Source organism: Alosa sapidissima, chromosome 3 (genome assembly GCF_018492685.1).
Source record: "Alosa sapidissima isolate fAloSap1 chromosome 3, fAloSap1.pri, whole genome shotgun sequence".
Lineage (NCBI taxonomy): Eukaryota > Metazoa > Chordata > Actinopteri > Clupeiformes > Clupeidae > Alosa > Alosa sapidissima.
This window is the reverse complement of record NC_055959.1, coordinates 11,779,913-11,800,876: the sequence shown is the minus strand read 5'-3', so window position 1 is coordinate 11,800,876 and position 20,964 is coordinate 11,779,913. Positions and strand designations below refer to the sequence as shown.

General features: G+C 41.5%; 2 protein-coding genes and 1 long non-coding RNA gene across 3 annotated transcripts; all 3 read left to right on the top strand.

Moving 5' to 3' along the window:
* Positions 1–1,947: 1,947 nt before the first annotated feature.
* On the top strand, positions 1,948–11,857 carry LOC121705058. Its single transcript, XR_006030710.1, has 3 exons — positions 1,948–2,433; positions 11,553–11,646; positions 11,726–11,857. It is a non-coding gene; the product is annotated as an uncharacterized LOC121705058 (long non-coding RNA).
* LOC121705056 (myeloid-associated differentiation marker-like protein 2) lies at positions 2,599–4,839 on the top strand. Its single transcript, XM_042085776.1, has one exon. It carries the CDS (start codon positions 3,623–3,625, stop codon positions 4,532–4,534), a length of 912 nt encoding a protein of 303 aa, XP_041941710.1. The 5' UTR covers positions 2,599–3,622; the 3' UTR covers positions 4,535–4,839.
* Positions 11,858–14,075: 2,218 nt separating the features above from the next.
* Positions 14,076–20,498, top strand: pycr1a (pyrroline-5-carboxylate reductase 1a). The gene is made up of 8 exons (XM_042085775.1): positions 14,076–14,233; positions 14,442–14,528; positions 14,821–14,891; positions 15,116–15,295; positions 16,554–16,775; positions 17,267–17,359; positions 17,566–17,729; positions 19,056–20,498. Exons 2-8 carry the CDS (start codon positions 14,462–14,464, stop codon positions 19,210–19,212), a joined length of 954 nt encoding a protein of 317 aa, XP_041941709.1. The 5' UTR covers positions 14,076–14,233; positions 14,442–14,461; the 3' UTR covers positions 19,213–20,498.
* The last annotated feature ends 466 nt before the right edge of the window (positions 20,499–20,964 follow it).

The following is a 20,964-nucleotide window of genomic DNA, read 5'->3' as shown; positions in this document are numbered from 1 at the left end:
TTGGCATCTTAATTCACCAATCACCTCTGTTGTCTGATTGGGAGTAGTGAAGGCATTGGCACATGACTGAAGGACAAAATGTCCTCTTCTGGAATGCTGTCTTTTGCTGACACCAAAGATCCTAGAGATTAAAGTTGACCGCAGTGACCGCTAAATCTGATTAAACATGAAAAACACTTTCCTAGGCTGAATAATGCTTCAGATATAGCCAAAATTAGCTTCTGGTGGCCATCTTGGACGCCATCTTGAAAATGACAAGTCTTTGAAAATGATGAACTGATACTTTAGTCTGACATATATGAATCAGTGATCTCTGAATCTAATTAAACACGAAAAAAACACTTTCCTAGGCTGAATAATGCTTCAGATATCCCAAATTAGCTTCTGGTGGCAATCTTAGACACCATCTTGAAAATGACCCCTTTACTGGGGTCAGATTTTACTAGATTTTTAATATGTTATTAAGTACATCTAAATCATAATCAGTTGAAAAACCTTTTGTATCAATTTCTTTTAGGTTAGGTGTTTTTTTTTTCATATATTGACCCGCCTAGTGAGCTCATTTACATAATGTCCGTCGGAAATACTCCGAGGGGAGTAGTGAAACAGCCGGCTAAGTTTGGAATTCCAAATATCCGGTTATGTTGTTCAGATAAATGGCCCAACCGCTTGATATCCGCAAAGACTTACACCTATGAAAGTACAGCACTGCAAAATTATCAATTTCTCTGATGTTACTATTTATAAGTATGTGTTTTGAGTAAAATGAACAGTTTTCCCAAAATTCCAAATAAAAATATTGTCGTTTAGAGCATTTATTTGCAGAAAATGACAAATGGTCAAAATAACAAAAAAATGCAGTGTTTTCAGACCTCAAATAATGCAAAGAAAACAAATTCATTTTAATTATAAAAAACACAATACTAATGTTTTAACTTCGGAAATCAATATTTGGTGGAATAACCCTGATTGTCAATCACAGCTTTCATGCGCCTTGGGCATGCTCTCCACCAGTCTTTCACATTGCCGTTGGGTGGAATTTTGGGCGCAAAAATTCAAGCAGCTCAGCTTTGTTTATGGCTTGTGACCTCCATCTTCCTCTTGAATCACATTCAGAGAAGATGACCTTACTCCAGTCCTCTATGATCCAATCCTTATGGTCTTTTGCAAATCCATTATCACAAACCCTCATGGTCGCCGAGGCAACCAGGGCCGCATACAGTTTTGAAAATACAGAGGACCCCCATAAGCATCAACGATTGCACTAATGGACATTAGAGGGTGAAGGGAATGGGGGGTTGGCTATGGCCTCCGTATTTCTTTTTGTGAGGGCCACCAAGTACCGCTAATAACTGTCCATTATACAATGTCCAAGTCCAAGTGCCAAGTTACAGGAACATAAAAAAGAACCAATTGTGACTTCATGCTACGTTGTGATTGTTAGTAGATGGCATGCTGAGATGGTTGGAGAATGTGGGAGTCAGCTACAGTGCTTTGAATGACAGGCATTGAAAAGAAGTTGCTGCAGTGGTCTTTGACTTGTATTAGTATGACCGCCACGCTAACAAAGTGGCAGTCATATAGATTTAGTCAGAGTTTTTTTTTTTCCAGTAAATTTCTGTTAAATTCATATGTTGGTCTCAAGGGGCCATGTCAACCCATCCCATATCCACTAATTTGAGGTATAGTGCCACCTAGTTAAAAATGAAAAAGCAAAAACAAGGTGTTGTAATTGCAGGTATCTTTGGCTGACATGTTCAAAACTGCAGGATCATTATGACACCCTCTGAATGCTTGCCAAGTTTCATGGAATTCCGTTCATGGGGGGCCATATCAGCTACACACGCGCATACACACACTCATGCATGCACAAATTTGTTGAGACATGTTGCTGGCATTAAATTCAAATGTGCTAATATTTTCCATGAAATAGTTACATTTCTCTCCTTCAACAAATAGTATGTTGTCTTTGAACTATTCTCAATTAAATATAGTGTTGATATGATTTGTAAATCATAGCATTCTTTTTTTTTATTCACATTTTTGATGTCATAATGATAAGCCTGAACTAAATCAGGTAGGGAGGATTACAAAATTTACCCTGACAAAATATTTTTTAACAAAAAAAACGACCAAGCAGCTGGACTCAGAGGACCTGTGGAAGTTTCTGGAAGAGTGTTAGGGCAGCCTCTCTCTCACACATATCTGGATAGCTTCCGTATAATCCTGAAGTTCCCCATGTACAATTACTCACCCGGTCTTCTTTTGTAATTTAATGTCAAGCAGGATGTGTGTGTATAAACTTGTGTGTGTGTGTGTGTGTGTGTGTGTGTGTCTGTGTAAAATGTAGGCCTGTGGATCCTGCCATGTCATTATTCAGGGCCCCCTGTGAGAAGAACTCACTTCTGCAGCCGCTTCCCCTCCCCTCCAATGGTAACCTGACTACACACACACACATGCACATACACTGCAGTCTGCAGTGAACATGTGGGCACACACCCCATTCCACTGTGGAATATAGACCGTTATTTTTAGCGCTGGCGTGGTCCCTGGCTCTGAGGTCGACACATACACACACACACACACACACTCACACACACACACATGCCTCTCCTCAGCTTCAGAAGAGAGAGAGATACAGCTTGCATGTACATGACAGTGTCTGAGAATACAGTCTGTTCCGAGTTGCATAGGCTACATCAAGCAAGAACAAGGAATTACAATCCAGAAAAAGAGTCCAAATTTTGTGGAAAAACGAAAGGAGAGACACCAACAGACGAGGAGGACCTCTGCCTACCTTTCATCACTGAGGAGACCCCTTTCTTTCCTCTCCCCTGGAGCATGGAGTATGGACACGCCACAGGAGTTTCTGACTCGACACTGACTTGAAGACGGATACGCATGAAGCAATTTCAACGTAAAGGAACCATCTAGAAGGTACTCTAGTTTCCAGAGCTGAAATCGTGCACCTACAACAACACCAAGGGATTTTGAAAGGGACATTCAAGGGAATCTAAGGGTAACTTGTCTTCCAACAACAACAAAATCTATCAATAACGTGTAAATTAGTCTGTGTGCCAAAGTGACATCTAAGCCAGAACAATTGGGAAAGGTAATTACTTGATTGTTCGCATTGTTTTTTGTGACAGTTATGTGGCAATATTGACATAAACTTTGTACAGAAGAGTTTGTGCTGCTGTTGCGCTGGGTACCAAGAGACTGTAATCCGAGCTGTGACACACTGCTGTAATTACAAAGCAGCATGGGAGATTAGTAATTAAAGCAGCTATAAAAAGCGGCTGGCACAGGGCGAGGTCAGAGGGGCTGGGACGTCCCCTACACACACCGTCACTGTGGGAACATACACACACACACACACACACACACACACGTACCACAAAATCGCTTTTCAAAGTTGCTAATACCCCCTTACATACACTGCAAACTTACAACTTCTTTAGAAAACACAAACAACATATAACACACCATACTCACTCACTCAAAACAACCTCCAGTGCACTGATTGCACTTTTTTACATACAAACAGAACATAGACTGTACTTAATTTCCAAAGACCAGTCCGAAAAGTAACACCTATAAGAACACATATATCAGCCTGACCATGGATCCACACGGTGGGCACTACCTGAACAAGGCCGCGGTGCTCTCTGGCCTGGGCATCGCCCGAATGTGCCAGCTGCTACTGGGCTGCACCACTATGGCTTTGGTGTCTCACAGCGCCGGCTACAGCGCCGACTATGGAATCTACTGCATGTTCGTGTGGTGCTTCTGCTTCGCCGTCACGCTGGTGGTCTTCATGATGGACGTGACGCGGCTGCACGGCTGCGTGCCCATCTCCTGGGACAACTTCACAGTGTCCTTCGCCATGCTGGCCACGCTCATGTACATCACCGCCTCCGTGGTCTACCCCGTCTACTTCCTGTCCAGCGAGTGTCCGTCGGAGGGCTGCGAGACGCGCGCCTACCGCATCTCCGTCACCGTCTGCTCCAGTGTCTGCAGCTTCGCCTATGGCGCCGAGGTCTTCCTCACGCGGGCCAAGCCGGGCCACGTGGTGGGCTACATGGCCACGCTGAGTGGCCTGCTGAAGGTGGTGCAGGCCTTCATCGCCTGCATCATCTTCGGAGCGCTGGCCAACGACACCGACTACAACAAGCACATCCCTACGCAGTACTGCGTGGTGGTCTACAGCCTGTGCTTCTCGCTGACCGTCATCGTGGTGACACTGACCGTGTCGGGTCGCACGGCGGCACTGCGCATCCCCTTTGACCGCTTTGTGGTGATCTACACGTTCATGGCGATGCTGCTTTACCTCAGTGCTGCTGTGATCTGGCCAGTGTTCAGCTTCGACAGGAAGTATGGGACGCCAGAAAGGCCGTACAACTGTCCACGTGAACACTGTCCTTGGGACAGCAAGTTGGTTGTGGCAGTGTTTACCCAAGTCAACATGATCCTCTACTTCACCGATCTTGTCTACTCACAAAGGATCCGATTTGTCTCTCCCTCCTCAGTCTAGATTCTGCCATTCCCACCTGTTGGACAGCGCTGTCCTTCTGGTGATATCTACGTATAATTCTACTGTGCTAATATCTAATGGAAGCAGTTGTATTCTTATATTTAATGGAATATTCAGTGCAGAGATATTTGATTAAAGAGTTCTCAATTTTATGATCGTGATTTTTTGAGTGCCTTGTGTGACATGATTGCATTGTCCAGTGGATTTGTATTTATTTGTAGTCCTTATTTTAAAAAATGTAATAATGCTGTTATCACCCAAGTGAATGAATACAATCTCTTCAAAAATAAAATCAAATAAAAATGTGATGTATGTTTACTTATAGATGTATTTATAAACATTGGAATGAGTGACTGTCAACATATGTGATGGGATCTGGTAAACCAAGGATTTTGCGAGGATGGTATTCAGGATGTTGCTAGGGGACGGTATATAGGATGCTGCTAGGATGGTATTAGAATCTTAAGTTGGTGAAATTTCACCACAGAGGTTGAAACGGAGCAGAAATCTAGGATTTTTGATTTCACCATGTGATGGTTTTGCCAGATCCCATCACATATTATTTGCAAGTTTCAAATATATTAATGTTAATGTTTATCTGCAATATCTACATAAGCAGATGCCTATCAGCAACCATATATCCTGTGTTGCTGGCACATAATGTTTTCTTTTTTCATTTTAACATCCTAACTGATTATCAGGAAACCCCTTCCTTCTCGTTTGTCTGTATAGAATCAGCTATTTATTGCGTGTTTGATTAAAGGCTCAAAATGGGCAAAACAAAGAATTCACTTCTAAAACATGTCCATCTAAGACATGTCTTGTTCTAAGAAATGAAGGCTATTTCATGTGAGAAATTGCTAAAAAAAAACAAAAAAACTCATACAGCGCTGTGCTATTCCCTTCACAGTAGAGCATAAACTTTTCTAGAAATGGCCATTGCCTAACTTCTATCGCAATCTTAACAGTTAGAACCATCATTCATGGATGTTGTGCTTCTACAATTACAAATATAAAATGCATAATAAGAGATTGCATAAATATTCACCCCCCTTAAAGTCACTGACCTAAATTAAGAGCGGTACAGCCAATTGGTGCTAATAGTCTCACAATTAGTGAAATGGAGATTGCATCTGGAAGGTCCAGTCACTGGTCAATCAGTATTCCTGGCTATAATTCCACCACGAAGACATAAGAGCACTACAAACAACTCAAAGAAAAGGTTATTGAAAAGCATAAGTGAGGGGATGGTACAGTGGCCGACAGGTGCAAACGACGTGCAATTTATGACAACAGATGCAAATCTACAAAACGTGCAAATAGACAAAACACTAACAACTTAAGAAAACATTTTCATCTTCATTTGATAACACATGCCAGTGCTTCCCATACATTGACTAATCTGTGGCGGGGCGCTACACAATAAAAATCGGCCGCCACATATACATTTTTTATGTTTAATTTCATGTAATTTAATTTAAATTAAATTAAATATAAGATCAAATCCTTGCATTGCCATTGAGCTGCGCTTTTTACGCACGCAGCCTTTCCTTGCCCCGCCCCGCTCTCTCTCGTAGCCCGCTGCCCCTCCTCTGCATGTGCATTTAACAAAATATTCACGATTGTTGAAGGATATTGTTGCCACATAGAAGCATTGCATAGAAGACGTCTGGCTAAATTTCTATTAAATCCGCTTAGCATCGTGACCATGCTGCGCAAATTTGTTCAAAACTGCTGCATTGAAGTTAACTCTGCTAAGATTTTATCACAACATAGGCTACATTGAATCATAGCTGCCAACTCTCACGCATTGGCCGTGAGACACACGCATTTGATTAGTTTCACACACTCACACGCCACACCCACGATTTCTCACGCTGAAGAGTCAACCCGAGAGTTTCAGATGCCTGAAAAATGAGTTTAGCCTATAGATCTACCTGTTGAGCCACGGTTATGCTTTCAGAGACGGTGAGAGGGTTCAAGAGCACCCCCTGTCTGTGGAATTTTCTAAATTTTCTCTCATTTGCGATGCTACTTCAAAAGCCATCCCAGGCGCATTCCCCCGGCTTCAGGTAGGCCTATGCTTTGAGTATTTTTCACGCTGAAGTGTCAACGTGGTAGGTCAAATACCTGGCAGATGAGGTTCAACTAAACTAAACCTATACATGATATCACACATCATGTGAACGAGCGGAATCTAAGCTTTCCAATGATATTAGCGCCAAGTTGCTGTGATAAATGGTTCGCGAGAAAATTATCATTGAACCGACGTGCAATTTAGGCTAATCATATTTGCATTTTGCACACAGTGCACACCCATTACTCTCGGTTGTAATATCTCACTAACCCTTCACACAACATGTGGCAAACCTAATATCACAATAAACAGCAAACCGTACCGAATACGAGGATATAAAGCATGCCTCTGTTTTTGAAATTGCAACACATTTCTACATAGCCTCATTGGGGCGAAATTATAATGTATTCTAATGTAAACTATTTGTCAGTAGGCCTACATACATTTTTGTAAATTGCTCAGTAGATTATCCCACTATCATGGTTCTTATATTGTCAGGTTCCAGCCAATCCCACTTACACAGATAAATGAATATATTTATATTGCCATGCTTTCTAGTGACATTAATGCAAAAATATAAAGAAAATCAAATAAGGAGACACAAATATTGATATAAAGCCTGACATAAGCCATATGCAAACATTCACATCATGCAGATATGGGTACATCCTGAAAAAGGAATAGCCTGTAGGCTATGGCCATTACAATGACCAATATATTATCTTAAATGAACTAGCTGAAAAACACAGGTGACCACTTCTGCATAATTTCATGGAGTGCTGAACATTTCTGAACTGTGAAATGGACCATATGTTTTTGTGGTTGTGAACTTATTGCAATATCACCATAACTATTCCACCTGTGTATGCATGGTTATAATTCTGAAGTGCAAAATAGCTTAGGCTACAGCACAAATATTTCCATAAAAATAAGCAAGTCTGACCTCTGAATTTATTTTTAAAAGTGCACCAGATTGATGCATTTAAAAGTTAAAATATACAAACATTTCTTAAATTCTTACAAAACACCCACCCACTTTTTAAAATTGTTAGTTTGGACCCCCCCCCCCCCCCCCCCCCACTATTGCCGTGCGAAATACCAGTGCTGTTTGTACGCCAAATAAATAATAACCTATAGGTTTATGTAAAACTCCCCATTAACAGCATCACGTCACTAACCACAGCTAGACTGCACAATGGTAGGCCTTCAAAAGCATGACATTTTCGCTTTAGTTTGATATTTAATTTACTTTATCCGCTTTCATGCGTTCATTGAACGTCCGCAGTGCTGTAATGGAAACCTTATTGCGTAGCCAAGTAGCCTATATATTGAGTTATTTTTAAATTATGCATGATTTACTTTTTATTAATTTCGTAGGCTGGCTTTATTTTGTTATATAGAAGTATCTAAATAACCTGGTAAAATGTACCAGAATTCAGGAAATTGCATCTAGTCCAAAAAAATTTTTCTGGGGGAGGATCCCCATACCCCCCACTGAAATGTCCCACCCACTTTCAGAATGCCTCCATCGCCCATGGTCCTAGCATTAGGCTAGATCCCTTTGATACCAATGTTAATTTAACTCTGGGACCCTGGTCCCTACACCTGAGAACCAATGTACTTTTTTTTTTACTGTACGGTATAATGCTGAACGAGCCAAACAAAAATTTCCGCAGCAAAATTTTGGTTGGCCCCACCAAATCTCACTCCAAGGTTTTTTGAAAAGTTGGCAGCCCTGGACATTGAAGAGACTAAACTAAGTTAAGTTATGCAATCAAGCAGTATCTCAAAGCTAACGTTAGAATAGGCTACTGTTTGGATGTCGAATTTAGCATGCTTTGCCTACTTACAGCTGCTTGTCAATTCGTTGAAGAGCTCATTTTATTGACTCTGAATGTTTGCAAAATCCCGATGTAAATGGAAGTGGAAAAGTGTTTTCCAAAATTCAAAAGTGCTTGTCCCAAGGAGAAGTATGAACCTTTATTTTAACTATTTAGAAAACGTTATGAATTGCATCCACACATCAGCAGCCTTTAATCCTCGATCGTGCATTTATTTCTGTGCACTGAACGCCGTGTCATCCATTATTCCTTACGTATTCCACGAAACTTGCCATGCATTCAGAGGGTGTCATAATGATACACCTCCAATTTCGTGCAGTTTTAACCATGTCAGCCAGAGATACCTGCAATTACAACACCTAATTTTTGCCTTTTCCTTTTTAACTAGGTGGCGCTATACATCAAATCATGGTTATGGGATAGCTTGACATGACCCCTTGTTATGTCCCTTGTCTAGGGCTTAGGGAAATAACAAAGAGCAATAACGGGCTTTAAGGTTTTTTTAAAAGAACAGGCCTTTTTCATTCCCGGCCTCTCACCCCAGAAGTGGCTGAAGCGGCAGAACGAAAAACAACTCTGTTCAGGCCTTCTTTGGAGGCCTGGTGATTTTTCCTGTGTTTGCCGTACTTTTTCGTTAACCTTAAAATTGAGCCTTAGTTTCCTAAGTTATTCCATTTTTGTTATTAATAAATATAATTAACTTTATATCTTTTTGGGCCCGAAAGTGGCGAGGAGTGGCGTGGCAGGCGTCTCAAAGAAAGTCGGAAGAGCGCACCCCTGCTGACGTCATGGCTGAACTTTTAAAGGGGCCAGCAGCCCGAAACATCCAATGACTACAATTGGTCAATTAAGCTGCACCGGCAATCAGCAAACTGGCAAAGAGGTAATCTGCAACACAAGAATGAACAAGGGAGCCACAAGCAACAGATATTTTATATATACGACCACAGGGTCGTAACACCCCTTGAGACCAACATACAAAAAAATGTGGTCCTCATAGGCCCTATGGTTCTCGAGATATTCACAAAAAACTGTGTCTGCCCTACCCTCCTTTCGGGGGGTCCAGTCTGGCAGGGGGGGGGGACAGATCAAAACGAAAAACAATGGTTCTGTGTCATTCTTGTGGGGCTACATGCCCACCCAGTTTCATGCACCCCGGTCTGTCAGTGTCCCGGGAATCGTTGACACAAAATTACTGAGAAAAAAAATCCAGAAGAAAAAAACCGGACTAAACCTATATGACTGCCGCTTCGCTGTGCAGCGGTCATAATAATAATTGTGGGGGAGGCCACCAAGGCATCTATGACAACTCTGAAGAAGTTAAAAGCTTCAGCAGCTGAGATGGGAGAAACTATGCATACAACCACTTTTGCCCGAGTTCTTCACCAGTTAATGCTCTATGGGTGAGTGGCAAAGCTCACTGAAGTTTGCCCAAAGACCAGAAACACACCATCTCTAATTTGAAGCATGGTGGTGATAGCATCATGCTGTGGGGATACTTCTCGACAGCAGGCCCTGGAAGGCTCGTAAAGGTAAAATTAATTCAGCAAAATATATTGAAATTCTGGAGGACAATCTGATTCCGTCTGCAAGAGAACTACAACTTGGGAGAAGATTTACTTTCCAGCAAGACAATGAGCCGAAGCATACAGCGAAAACTACACAGAAATGGTTTAAAGAAAACAAAGTGAATGTTCTGGAGAGGCTGAGTCAAAACCCAGACCTCAATCCTATAGAAAATCTGTGGTTGGACTTGAAAAGGGCTGTTCACACCCGACCCCCTTCCAACTTGACAGAGCTTGAGCAGTTTTGCAAAGAAAAATTGAGTAAAATTGCAGTATCAAGATGTGCAAGCCTAACTGAGACCTATCCACGCAAGCTTCATGCTTTAATTGCGGCCAAAGGTGCATCTACTAGATGCTGACTTCACGGAGGTGAATATTTATGCAATTACTTATTTTGTATTATATATTTTTAATTAATTAACATTACTTTGTAGAAATCTGCTTTCACTTTCACATTAAAGATGGGATTTTTGTAAATTATTGTTAGTTAATTAATTGTGTAATTAAATTGATCAAGATACCATTTATAAAAGCAGTAAAAGTGGAAATATCTAAGGGGGGTGAATTATTTTTATAGGCACTGTAATTACTGCCTAACTAGCTTTTTTATGAGAATGAGGGCAGAAGAAAACAAGAGGGGTCTGGCTGCAGACCATAGAGAGAGTGGACCTCCACTCCAAAACGGAAACACGTGACCTCCACTCTAAAACGGAAACACGTGACCTCCACTCTAAAACGGAAACACGTGACCTCCACTCCAAAAGCCGCCCTCAGCCTCCACCACGGTGCAGTTTGAATTGAATTTAAGCTGCTTCACAGACCAGCCATATCGACTTGTTCCCAAAATGCTGTGTCAATTATAACATTTCAAACGTTTATTATGAATTGTATGTTCAGTAAATACGGCCGTATTTGCAGAGAAACGTCAATTGTTTGGCTTTTTTATGCTTGGATTTTGTAAAAGTTAGCGAGAAATAGACACTGTATATTCCAAAAAAGCTGTTATTGTAATCCCAAAACACGTCTGAAATGATGTGTGACAACTATCGAATGTCAGCAAGTTAGAACGCTAACTGCCCTCCACTGCTAACAGCAGTGATTGGTTGTTGACCTGTTAACCTCCCTTCAGCGCATACACAGCCCCAAGCTTCAGGAAAATCCACCCATCTTTAAATATGGCGGCGGTCCACTGTGTATACTTTTGACTGAAATACCTAGTCTAGCATCAGCCATTGAAATGAATGGGGCCGGAACTTCTCTTCATCTCTATACAGAGATTGCGATGGTGAATACACTACACAGTGAATAGCAAATATGGTTAACTTACTCACACTAGGCCTAAGAGTGCACTAATGTAGTGAATGAGTGGAAAATTGAACACACCAACCTTCTTACACATAGCCATTGCACGTGAGCAGAAGCTGTAATAAAGAAAATATTGGGACACTAAAATCATTGTCTTACACTCATTATATATAGGTAGTTGTTGATTCTTAACCATCACTATTTATGTTGTCTCTTTCTAAATTATCTAGTGTAGGGCTGATTCTACTCAGCATGCTGCATGACTTCAATAACAACGTTGTTAGCGCCAAGGTGGTTTGAACGACAAGAACAACAACAGACACAGTGAGTAGGTCGTTGTTTGAGCTACAGTTGTGTTGTACCACGGTGGTTCAGCAACGAGTGACTATGGTGTCTTTTCTAGAAACATACACCCAGAATGGATCGAGGAGTGGGAGGGCCCAGTGATCACTTGAGCAAGAGGACAAATACATTAGAGTGTTTAGTTGGAAACTAGGGCTGTCAAAATAACTGATTAATTTCGATTAATTAATTTGAGAAAAAATAACTGATTAAAAAAAATTAGTGCAGATTAATCGATGCCGTATGACCTTTGACCCCGAGCCGTTCTAGTCAGTAAAATTTAGACTGTAATTTGAAGGAGAGAGAAGAAAACGTGCTGCCTGGATCATTGATTGGAACATTTACTTTTAAAAAACGGCCTGATGGTGTTGATAAAAAATAAAGTGTTGAAAATAAAGTCCTCTGCAATGAAATGCCTTGTATGTGAAAAAAAAACTTCTTCCCGAAGCACTTTTGAATTTATTTCCTTAGCATATTAGGTCATATCATAGATTATTATGGCAATTATTTGAACAGTGAAAATAATAATAAAAGAGTTTTTGAACTTTAATGTCACTGATGCTGATTATTCAATGATTCATTAGAATTTAAATATTTAAAATACTTTTTACAGCAAAAAATATATATGCGATTAATTTAGATTAATTAATCACAGAGTATGTAATTAATTAGATTCATTTTTTTAATCGATTGACAGCCCTATTGGAAACAGATGTCTCGCAGGTCCTTAACTGACAGCTTTATTAAATAATACCTGCAGTGTCAATGTCAACAGATAGGGTGACTTCAGGATGTTGTCTTTCTTGGCAGAGAACACTCAAAACAAATGTGTTGAAAACAACACAACTTGCATTGTTTTTAACACATCTCTACGTCCAGATAGGGACAACACAGTTTGTGTTGTTTCCAACACATTATTTAGTGAAGTCATGTCAAAAAGGGCAATAAAAAGAAAGTGTCATGAACAGACAAATCTAAGGTTCTTCGTACTGGGACAGGAAGCCAGTAAAGCAGCAAGTTCTGGATGTGGAGTGTATTTAGGAATTTGGTTGTAGGCCTACTGTAGGTCTACCATAAAGAATGTTGTTAGTCTGGATGGATGTGATGAAGAAATTAATCAATGTTTTGGGAGCATATAGGGCAGTTATAAATGGAGACAAGCTATGACAAACTATTTTGGGAGTCCTGGTGAACGGATTTATGTTAACAAACAAGTGGGAAAAATAAAATGGTAGCCTAATGGTCTTTTATTCCAAGTATTTTAAATACATTGAGCGTAGATGGAATTTGATAACAACAGTGGTTAATGAAAGGTATGACCACAAAAGTATGGCCAACAGGTTACAACAAGAAAATGTCATTTCGAGGAAATTACCAGTGCATGAAAATATAAACATACTGTATGTTAACATAAAATGGCAAACAAACTTTTATTTGGAAACAGTTGGCAGGAGTCATAGTTGATAACAACTGACAGTTGAAATGGCTGAACAGTTAAATAGTTGAGTAGTTTAAATATTTAAATTATTTAATAGTGAATTATTGTAGTGAGGACATTTATTTTGAAACAGTTGTGGGCAGAGGAAATAGTAGTCTTAAGAGAGCCAGATTGTATGCTTAAAGCCTGAGACAGAGTATATAGTTGAATGTAGATAGTGTAATGGATGTTGATAGACAGAAAGTTGAATGGATGTTGATAGGCAGATTGTTTAATGGATGTTGATGATAGTTTAATGGGTGGATGAGTGAATGGTTTGAAGAGGATGAATGGATTGAAAGTTGGATGGAATGTGCCTTATATCCTTGTAGAATGGAGAGACACAGAGAGAGTTGGCCTAATTAAGCAGAAAGCAGTTGATACAGGTGCAATCAGTTTAACTGGCCCTTTGATGGGTCCTAATAGTGAGCAGCTGGAAGTTGATACAGGTGCAAATCAAGTTAATTAGTCCATTGTGATGTCATAGTGCTAAGTCTATGGGGGGAAAATAAGCTTGTTTTTTATTAATATCTCAAAAAGTATAAAGTTTACAAAAGTGAAAAATACATTCCCCACGTGTCCTTTTCAAGACCTACGTTACAAAGTTTGAACGAAGTTTCTACGTTAAACGGTTAAAGCTGAATTAGACGCAGAAATTTGGTGTGAAGAAGAAGACTTCGGATAACAGAACAGTGCATTTTCATGCACTGTAACTAGCGACTGACCTATACCTTGCGAAAGTAGGTCACTTGACGGGATGTAGGCTATGTCAACGTTGAAACTCCTGCCAACGTCCGACTAGCATGTTGCCACTCTCCACACCCACTGCACACAGAAAGTGATGCAACTGCGTCACAGACCCAAGCTCCTGCAGAACTGACCAATAAGAGGCCAAGGCAGACATATCAAAACAGCGATTGGATGAAAGCGACGGAAATCTCTTACACGATTGGTGTAGCTTGGTGTCCGTCTAACAAAGGCGTCGGGCGCGTGCAGGAGATCGCCACGTTGTTAGCAGATTCAAGCAGTTTATACATCGGCCCTCTCCCCTGGAATTGAGCTGAAAACATTATACATTGCTGCATCTTTTCGGTAAGTCTGTTTCACAGACGTTGTCATTGCGCCGTCAGTGCCTCGAACAACTTAGACAAGAATAGCTGTATGGTTAAACCAGGAAGTATCTGTTGGTTATTCTTTAAATAGCTCGATCTGAACACTTGACAATGATGACAGACTGAACAAAGCCATGTTTGGAGCTACAATAAACAAATATGGCCTTATGGTGTGTTCGACTTTACAGTAAGCTACTCAAGGATCAACATGAGTGTGGGCTTCATTGGAGCGGGCCAGCTGGCTCAGGCGTTGGTGAAGGGATTCACAGCTGCAGGTAACCTTGCACATTTGCAACAGGCTTATAATGTTGCTGCCATAGTAAAGTTTTCATTCAAAGTCTTGCTTTTTGGTCGAAATATAAAACAATATTGAGAACATCATTGAGAATTATATTGAGAATTTGTACTCATTTTAGATTATTGTTTTCAGCTTCAGTTTTATAGGCTACAGTATGTATGTGCTTCAGTCTTAAATTCCTGTTGAAGAGACTGCCACATAACTAACAGAGGTAGCCTATGAGTGCAGAGTGTTTTGTAAGTGTGCAGGTCTTCTGTCTCCTCCCACAGGTGTTATTGCAGCACACAGAATCACTGCCAGCTCTCCTGACACTGACCTACCCACTGTGGCTAGCCTTAGAGTAAGTAGCCTACAGAACATGCACACATACACATACACGCACATTAAGCTGTTAGGCAACATCATGTGGTTTCAAGATGAATGCTCTGAACAATGTAATTAAGGCAACTTGATATACACACACACACACTAATAGTCAGTGCACATGTGATAAAAAAAATGTCTAGGTGTCAGTATGAGGGTGCCTGACCAAACTGTGTACTGAGAAATGATGTGTGTCTGTAGAAAATGGGAGTGAACTTCACCACCAGCAACAAAGAGACGGTGCAAAAGAGCGATGTTCTGTTTCTGGCTGTGAAGCCACACATCATCCCATTCGTGCTGGATGAGATTGGCTCAGACATTGAAGACCGTCACCTGATCGTGTCCTGCGCTGCTGGAGTGACCATCGGCTCCATTGAGAAGGTCAGCAGGCAGCATAAGTACTCGCATCACAAATGCAATAGGCATAGAACTGTAGCCTAATTGTATGACAATAGAATACACCATCTGGCCAACCATCCCCCATGCATCACAGGGCATGGCAGTGATTAAGCAACATACATTTTTGTTGTTATGTTATTTAAAATGCCTGCTTTGCTTAAAGATGTGTAAGCTAAATTAACTTTCTTTAGGCTGCCCTGGGACATGAAGTAGAAGTTGTCACATGCTTCTAATGCAGTAATGCAGTAGTAATACAACTTCCCTTTCCAGCCACAGCCTGATAAAGAAGAACATGTTTTCTCCATCCTGAATGTAGTTGTGGGCAGTAGTGAGTTTTGACACTCCCCTTTCCCCATTGTGATCGGGCACTTGAACTTTACAGGTGTAGTGAGAGATGTAGCTGAAGCCGGTCAGTGGTCAGGTATAGTTGCCAGGCTAGTTTTAACAGTTCATTTTGAAGCGGTCTTAGGGCGAGCAGAAACCACCAGACCCTGAAATGTGTTATGATGGCTACCTTGTGTTATGTCTGTTAATTTTCATAGTCTGTATTTCAGTCATGATTTTTACTCTTAAAACATGATGCTACACAACACAACATCCCCAAACTACTTTCAGTAGCTGTAAACACTGAATCACCAAATTGTGCGTTTTGTTGGTTTTAATACTTTATCTCTAACACAAACTCCAATCATGCAGGCCTCACCGAAACCATACGCCATGCTGCCACCTACCATCAAGGCGAAGCAGTATGCAACTTTGTGCTAACCCCGTCATGGCTTAGTTTGTAACACTACCCTCAAAATGTTCGACCCCTGTGCGCTGTCTCGCTGACACCTGACGATACACTCAGACAGCTGACTGTACTTGCTGTAGAGACTGGTGCACTCCTGAAATGTATAGCAGTATGTCGTAATGGACAGAAATCTCCATCAAGTGCCTGCTTCAGCTGTGTTTTGAGCCAACTTTTATCAAGATATGACTCAAAATATTTGCCTTTTGTTGGCTCTACAGTCTGGATGCATGTTGAGTAGTATTTTCACGAAGTGATTTCAGCCATAAAAGTTTGTATTTATTGAAGACCATAAGATATATATATATATATATATATATATATATATATATATATATATATATATATATATATATATATATATATTTTAAAAAAAAATCAACTTGCTATTCCGTCATCTCTTAGAACTGTGATGAGCAGATGGTGTTTGGTTTGCTTTGCTTGGGACAGAAATTGGGACAGCACCGGGCCAACCCAAAGGTCATGCGGCTTATGACCAACACACCTGTGGTGGTGCGGGAGGGGGCAACGGTGTATGCCACGGGCACTCACGCGGAGGTGGAGGACGGCCAGCTGCTGGAGCAGCTGATGAGCAGTGTGGGCTACTGCACCGAGGTGGAGGAGGACCTGATCGACCCCGTCACCGGCCTCAGCGGCAGCGGCCCAGCCTACGTAAGTGCTGCGCTCGCTCGTTTTTTCGGCAGTAGGGGAGTATGAGTGGTGCAGAGTACTCCAAACACTGACAGATTTGACAACACACTTTGTTCTGTTTCTGTTTGTGTTCAAACATGGATATGCATCAGTGTGGCCACCCCACTTTCCCATTGCTGTGAAAACACAAGAGCCTCTGAATGGTTTGTCGCTTGCCATGCGGTGACGTGAGGTGACATGAATTTGAGTCTGTATCAGTAGTGTGTGGTTATTAGGCCATGTGCAGCCTTCTGCTAGAGATTTCTGAAAAATGGATAAATACCCTCACCCCCCCAAAAAAAAATCACCAACCTCTTTTTTAAAATGTTGTGAATCATCCACACCCATTGGTCAGCTTTAAGTCCTGCAGCCTAACGTCACTGTGTGACTCGGATGAGCTTCATAACAGTCCATCTATGCAACCATTACTTCTGCTGAATGTTTTTTTTGTTGTTGTTGTTGTGTGAAAACAGGCATTTACTGCAGTGGATGCCCTCGCTGATGGTGGAGTCAAAATGGGCTTGCCGAGGAGACTGGCTGTGCGGTTAGGAGCTCAGGCTTTGCTGGTAAACAAAATCACAGCTTCGTAATGGTAGACTTCTACACTGTTAGTCCACATCTCACAGGACGGATTATTTGGACCATTGCCAAAAAAAGGACTAGATATGTGATGCAAAAGACGCTTGTCCTCTTTATTGCTGCTGTCATGGTGAAGGACATTATGAGTGATGTCCCTCCTCATCCTCCTGTGTGTGTGTGTGTGTGTGTTCAGGGAGCAGCCCGAATGCTGTTGGACTCGGACCAGCACCCTGGCCAGCTGAAGGACAACGTGTGCTCACCAGGGGGTGCCACCATCCACGCGCTGCATGTGATGGAGAGCGGCGGCTTCCGCAGTCTGCTAATCAACGCCGTGGAGACCTCCTGCATCCGGACAAGGTGGGCCACCACATCTGCCCAGAGGACAGGCCACGTTTTACTTATAGTCGTATGGAACTCTGAAAGCCTTAAAGGAAAACTCAGTTTTTACACAGTTTAAAACGCAGTTTTTAACATACATCTCTGTTTCGCGAAGTACTATCGGTACGAAAAAAATTAAAACAATCGGTGCTACCTAGCTCAAGTTGCTGCAGCCAACAGCTGGAGGAGCCAGGCAGCTGCAGTGCAACACTCTAGTAGCATAATTTTATGGCCTATGCAGATTGCACAAATTTTTTTTTGTCTTTTACGATTGACTATGTACCCCAAATTCTTGCCTGTGTCTTGGTCGATAGATGGGCTACATGAATTTGTAATGCGGCCAATCTATTGTAGCCTTCTCGTCGCATGTCGTCATAGTGTCCGTGTCAACATGGGAGTCATAGGAGATTCCCCAAAAATCCTGACATGCTAGATATTTGGTCGTGGAGTCATGGAATGTCGCAGACAATAAATTGCGGGTCGTTAAATATGTCACATTAAAAGATGCTTCCTCCTTCTGCGTTGTTCCCGACTTTTCATATTCGGGCATGACACCGGGAACTTGTCGGCTATGACAACATCGTGGCAAAAGCGCGCTGAAATCGTGTAGTCTACATAGGGCATTAAAGATGCCCCCAGACTAGCACTGTAGCTGCAGCAACTCCAGCTAGGTAGTTTTTTTCCCTGTACCGATAGTATTCTGTGACATCGAGAAATGAAGATCTATATAAAAAATGAGTTCTCCTTTAAGTTATGTCCACTATTGGTGCCTTTTTTGAAGCTGCCAGTGTCTATTTTACATTATAATATTACAAGGTATACTGCTGTCAAAAAAAGTCCTGAGTGCTTTTCTAAACGCTGTGACGGCATCTTTTTCTGCTGTGTCTTTAAAACTGAAAGAAGGTTCAACTTCTCAGAAAAAAATGGTGTTCATCTGTTAAGTAAAACTGGATGTGAACCAAAGTCGCTGGTCAGTGTGTGTGTGTGTAATATATTCGCTAGAAAAAAACAACTTTGTTAACTAACATTAACTCTAGATTAGCTAACATTAACTCTAGATTTGCTCACGTTGTTAAAAGATGCTTTCAACTGCTTTTTGGAATAAAATGCTGCCGGCACCTTGGTCAGCTTTTCTAAAAAAACATTAGTGAACACCGCTTTCAAGGATCTCCATGATCAGCGGTTATTCTGCAGGATCTTGGCTGAGTTCTTCTCTGCTCTTCTCTCTACATGGAGCTCTTAAAGCTCTTAAATGGCTATTGGTCAAGATCTTTAAGTTCTTTTGCTGTTTTCCTCTCTCTACAGGGAGCTTCAGTTCTTGGCAGACCAGGAGAAGATCTCGGCAGCCGCCATTAAGAAGACGACGCTGGACAAGGTGCTGCAACAGCCCGGTGTGGAGGAGTCCAGGGTGGGGGTCCGCACGGGGATCAGCCTTTTCAACAACAGCAGACACAAGAAGTGAGGACAGAGCTGATCTGAGGAGCCTTACGTCTCATCCATCATCCCCAGACACAGTCTGTAGGACATGAACCACACCTCGGATCCAAACCCCCCCCCCCCCCCCAACCACCTGTAGGATATGAAGCCACACACCCCGGATCCAAACGCCCCTCAACCGCCTGTAGGACATGAACCCCACACCTCTGATCCTAAACGCACCCCCCAGCAGCCGTCAGCACTTACTAAGCCTCTGCAGAGCAGGCCGTGTCATCTGTCTATCTGTGTCTCTGTCTTTCTGCGCACCCATGATCTGCTCTGTCCATTCTCATGCTGCTCCTGCCCTCGGCTGTCCAAGTGCAAATTCCACATATGCACAGTGGTATAGACGCATAGTAGTTATTATACATGTAAGAGCTACAATATCGTAGATGTTGCCTTTATTTTGATATGACAAACATAAGACAAAATAGCCCAAGGTTTACATTTTTTGCAACGTTTTGATATGGACTTCTGTTTCAATACATATGGGCCACCATTGTCAGTAATTGATAGAGGTAGTGAATGATCCATTTCCTCCTCTTCCTATTTTAATATCACTGCTTTCCCCTCATTATTTTGACAATGCTGTTATGATTGTTTTTGGCAGCGGACCATTTAGTCAGTTGTATCAGCATCACCCGGTTTAATCTACGTATCACTGAATGTGAAGGAAGCTGAGCCTTCTCATAATTAACCAAAAGATGATCAAGCCATGACTGAAAGCCTGAAGATGATGGACCATGCCTGCCTGAGGTCAGCTCTAGGAGATATGTAGCTGTGCATCAGGAGCAAAGAGAAAGTAAATCAAACAAAACCTGTCCGCAGACCTCCTGAAGTATGGAGCTGAGATTAGTGGTTGGATGGTGAAAGGCCACTGTGCAGTTTCTCTATCTCCTATTGATTAATCTGTCTATATATTTGTTACAGATGTGTCAACACACATAGCAGTTATTAATAGCAATTATTTACTATCATTCGTTAGTTATGTTAGATTATAGATTGTGGAACTAGTATTCATTGTGAAGCCAATGAATATATTCTTTTTTGCCTTTTCAATAATGTAGTGGTGGACTTTTTTACTGTGATTCTAGTAAGGAAGAAGCACTTTAAAGCTGGACTTTCTGCTCAGGACTACATACCAACAGTTTTATGTCTATCAAATCCCAGATCTGTGTGAGCTACGGTCATGTTGTATTCTCCTGTCATGTTACAAAGAGGTGCAAACTGTACTTTCTGTTATACCAAGGATATACACAGTGTTTTTTTTTTTTTTTTTTGTTTGTTTTTTTTAATAAATCTCTCACACAGGAAAGCAAAAACAAATGAGTTTCCAAATGACATGAGAGGAATCAGGCATGCCAGGGAGTAGGGGGTGAAGAGATACACGAGTCTTACAGCCTATTGTTAGCTTGCCTGCGGCAGGTCAGGTTACACTGACTGCTTTCCTTATTTAGTTTTTTCCTATGCATACAAGCTAGGGTCATATTCGAACACTCAACTGTCACTGACATTTTCACAATCTTTTTTGCCTGGCGACATGTACGGAGAGCCCAGATGGCAGCCAACAGGGACAGCCGGAAGTCTGGAAAAGTTTTCTCTTCTCAATATAGCCTACTGTAAAATATTTTAATAGGACAAAATCTGAAATTCTCTGCCGTGCCTGTGCCAGCTTGTGCATAGATAGATAGCCTTTATTGTCATTGTGCAGTTGCCTGTACAATGAAATAGTGTTGTT

Bases quoted from the DNA above. Each gene is read 5' to 3' on its own strand.
- LOC121705056 (XM_042085776.1), top strand. From the start codon at position 3,623: ATGGATCCACACGGTGGGCACTACCTGAACAAGGCCGCGGTGCTCTCT.
- pycr1a (XM_042085775.1), top strand. From the start codon at position 14,462: ATGAGTGTGGGCTTCATTGGAGCGGGCCAGCTGGCTCAGGCGTTGGTG. The intron at 14,529-14,820 runs GTAACCTTGCAC...CTCCTCCCACAG, and splicing joins GAAGGGATTCACAGCTGCAG to GTGTTATTGCAGCACACAGA. The intron at 17,360-17,565 runs GTAAACAAAATC...GTGTGTGTTCAG, and splicing joins TAGGAGCTCAGGCTTTGCTG to GGAGCAGCCCGAATGCTGTT.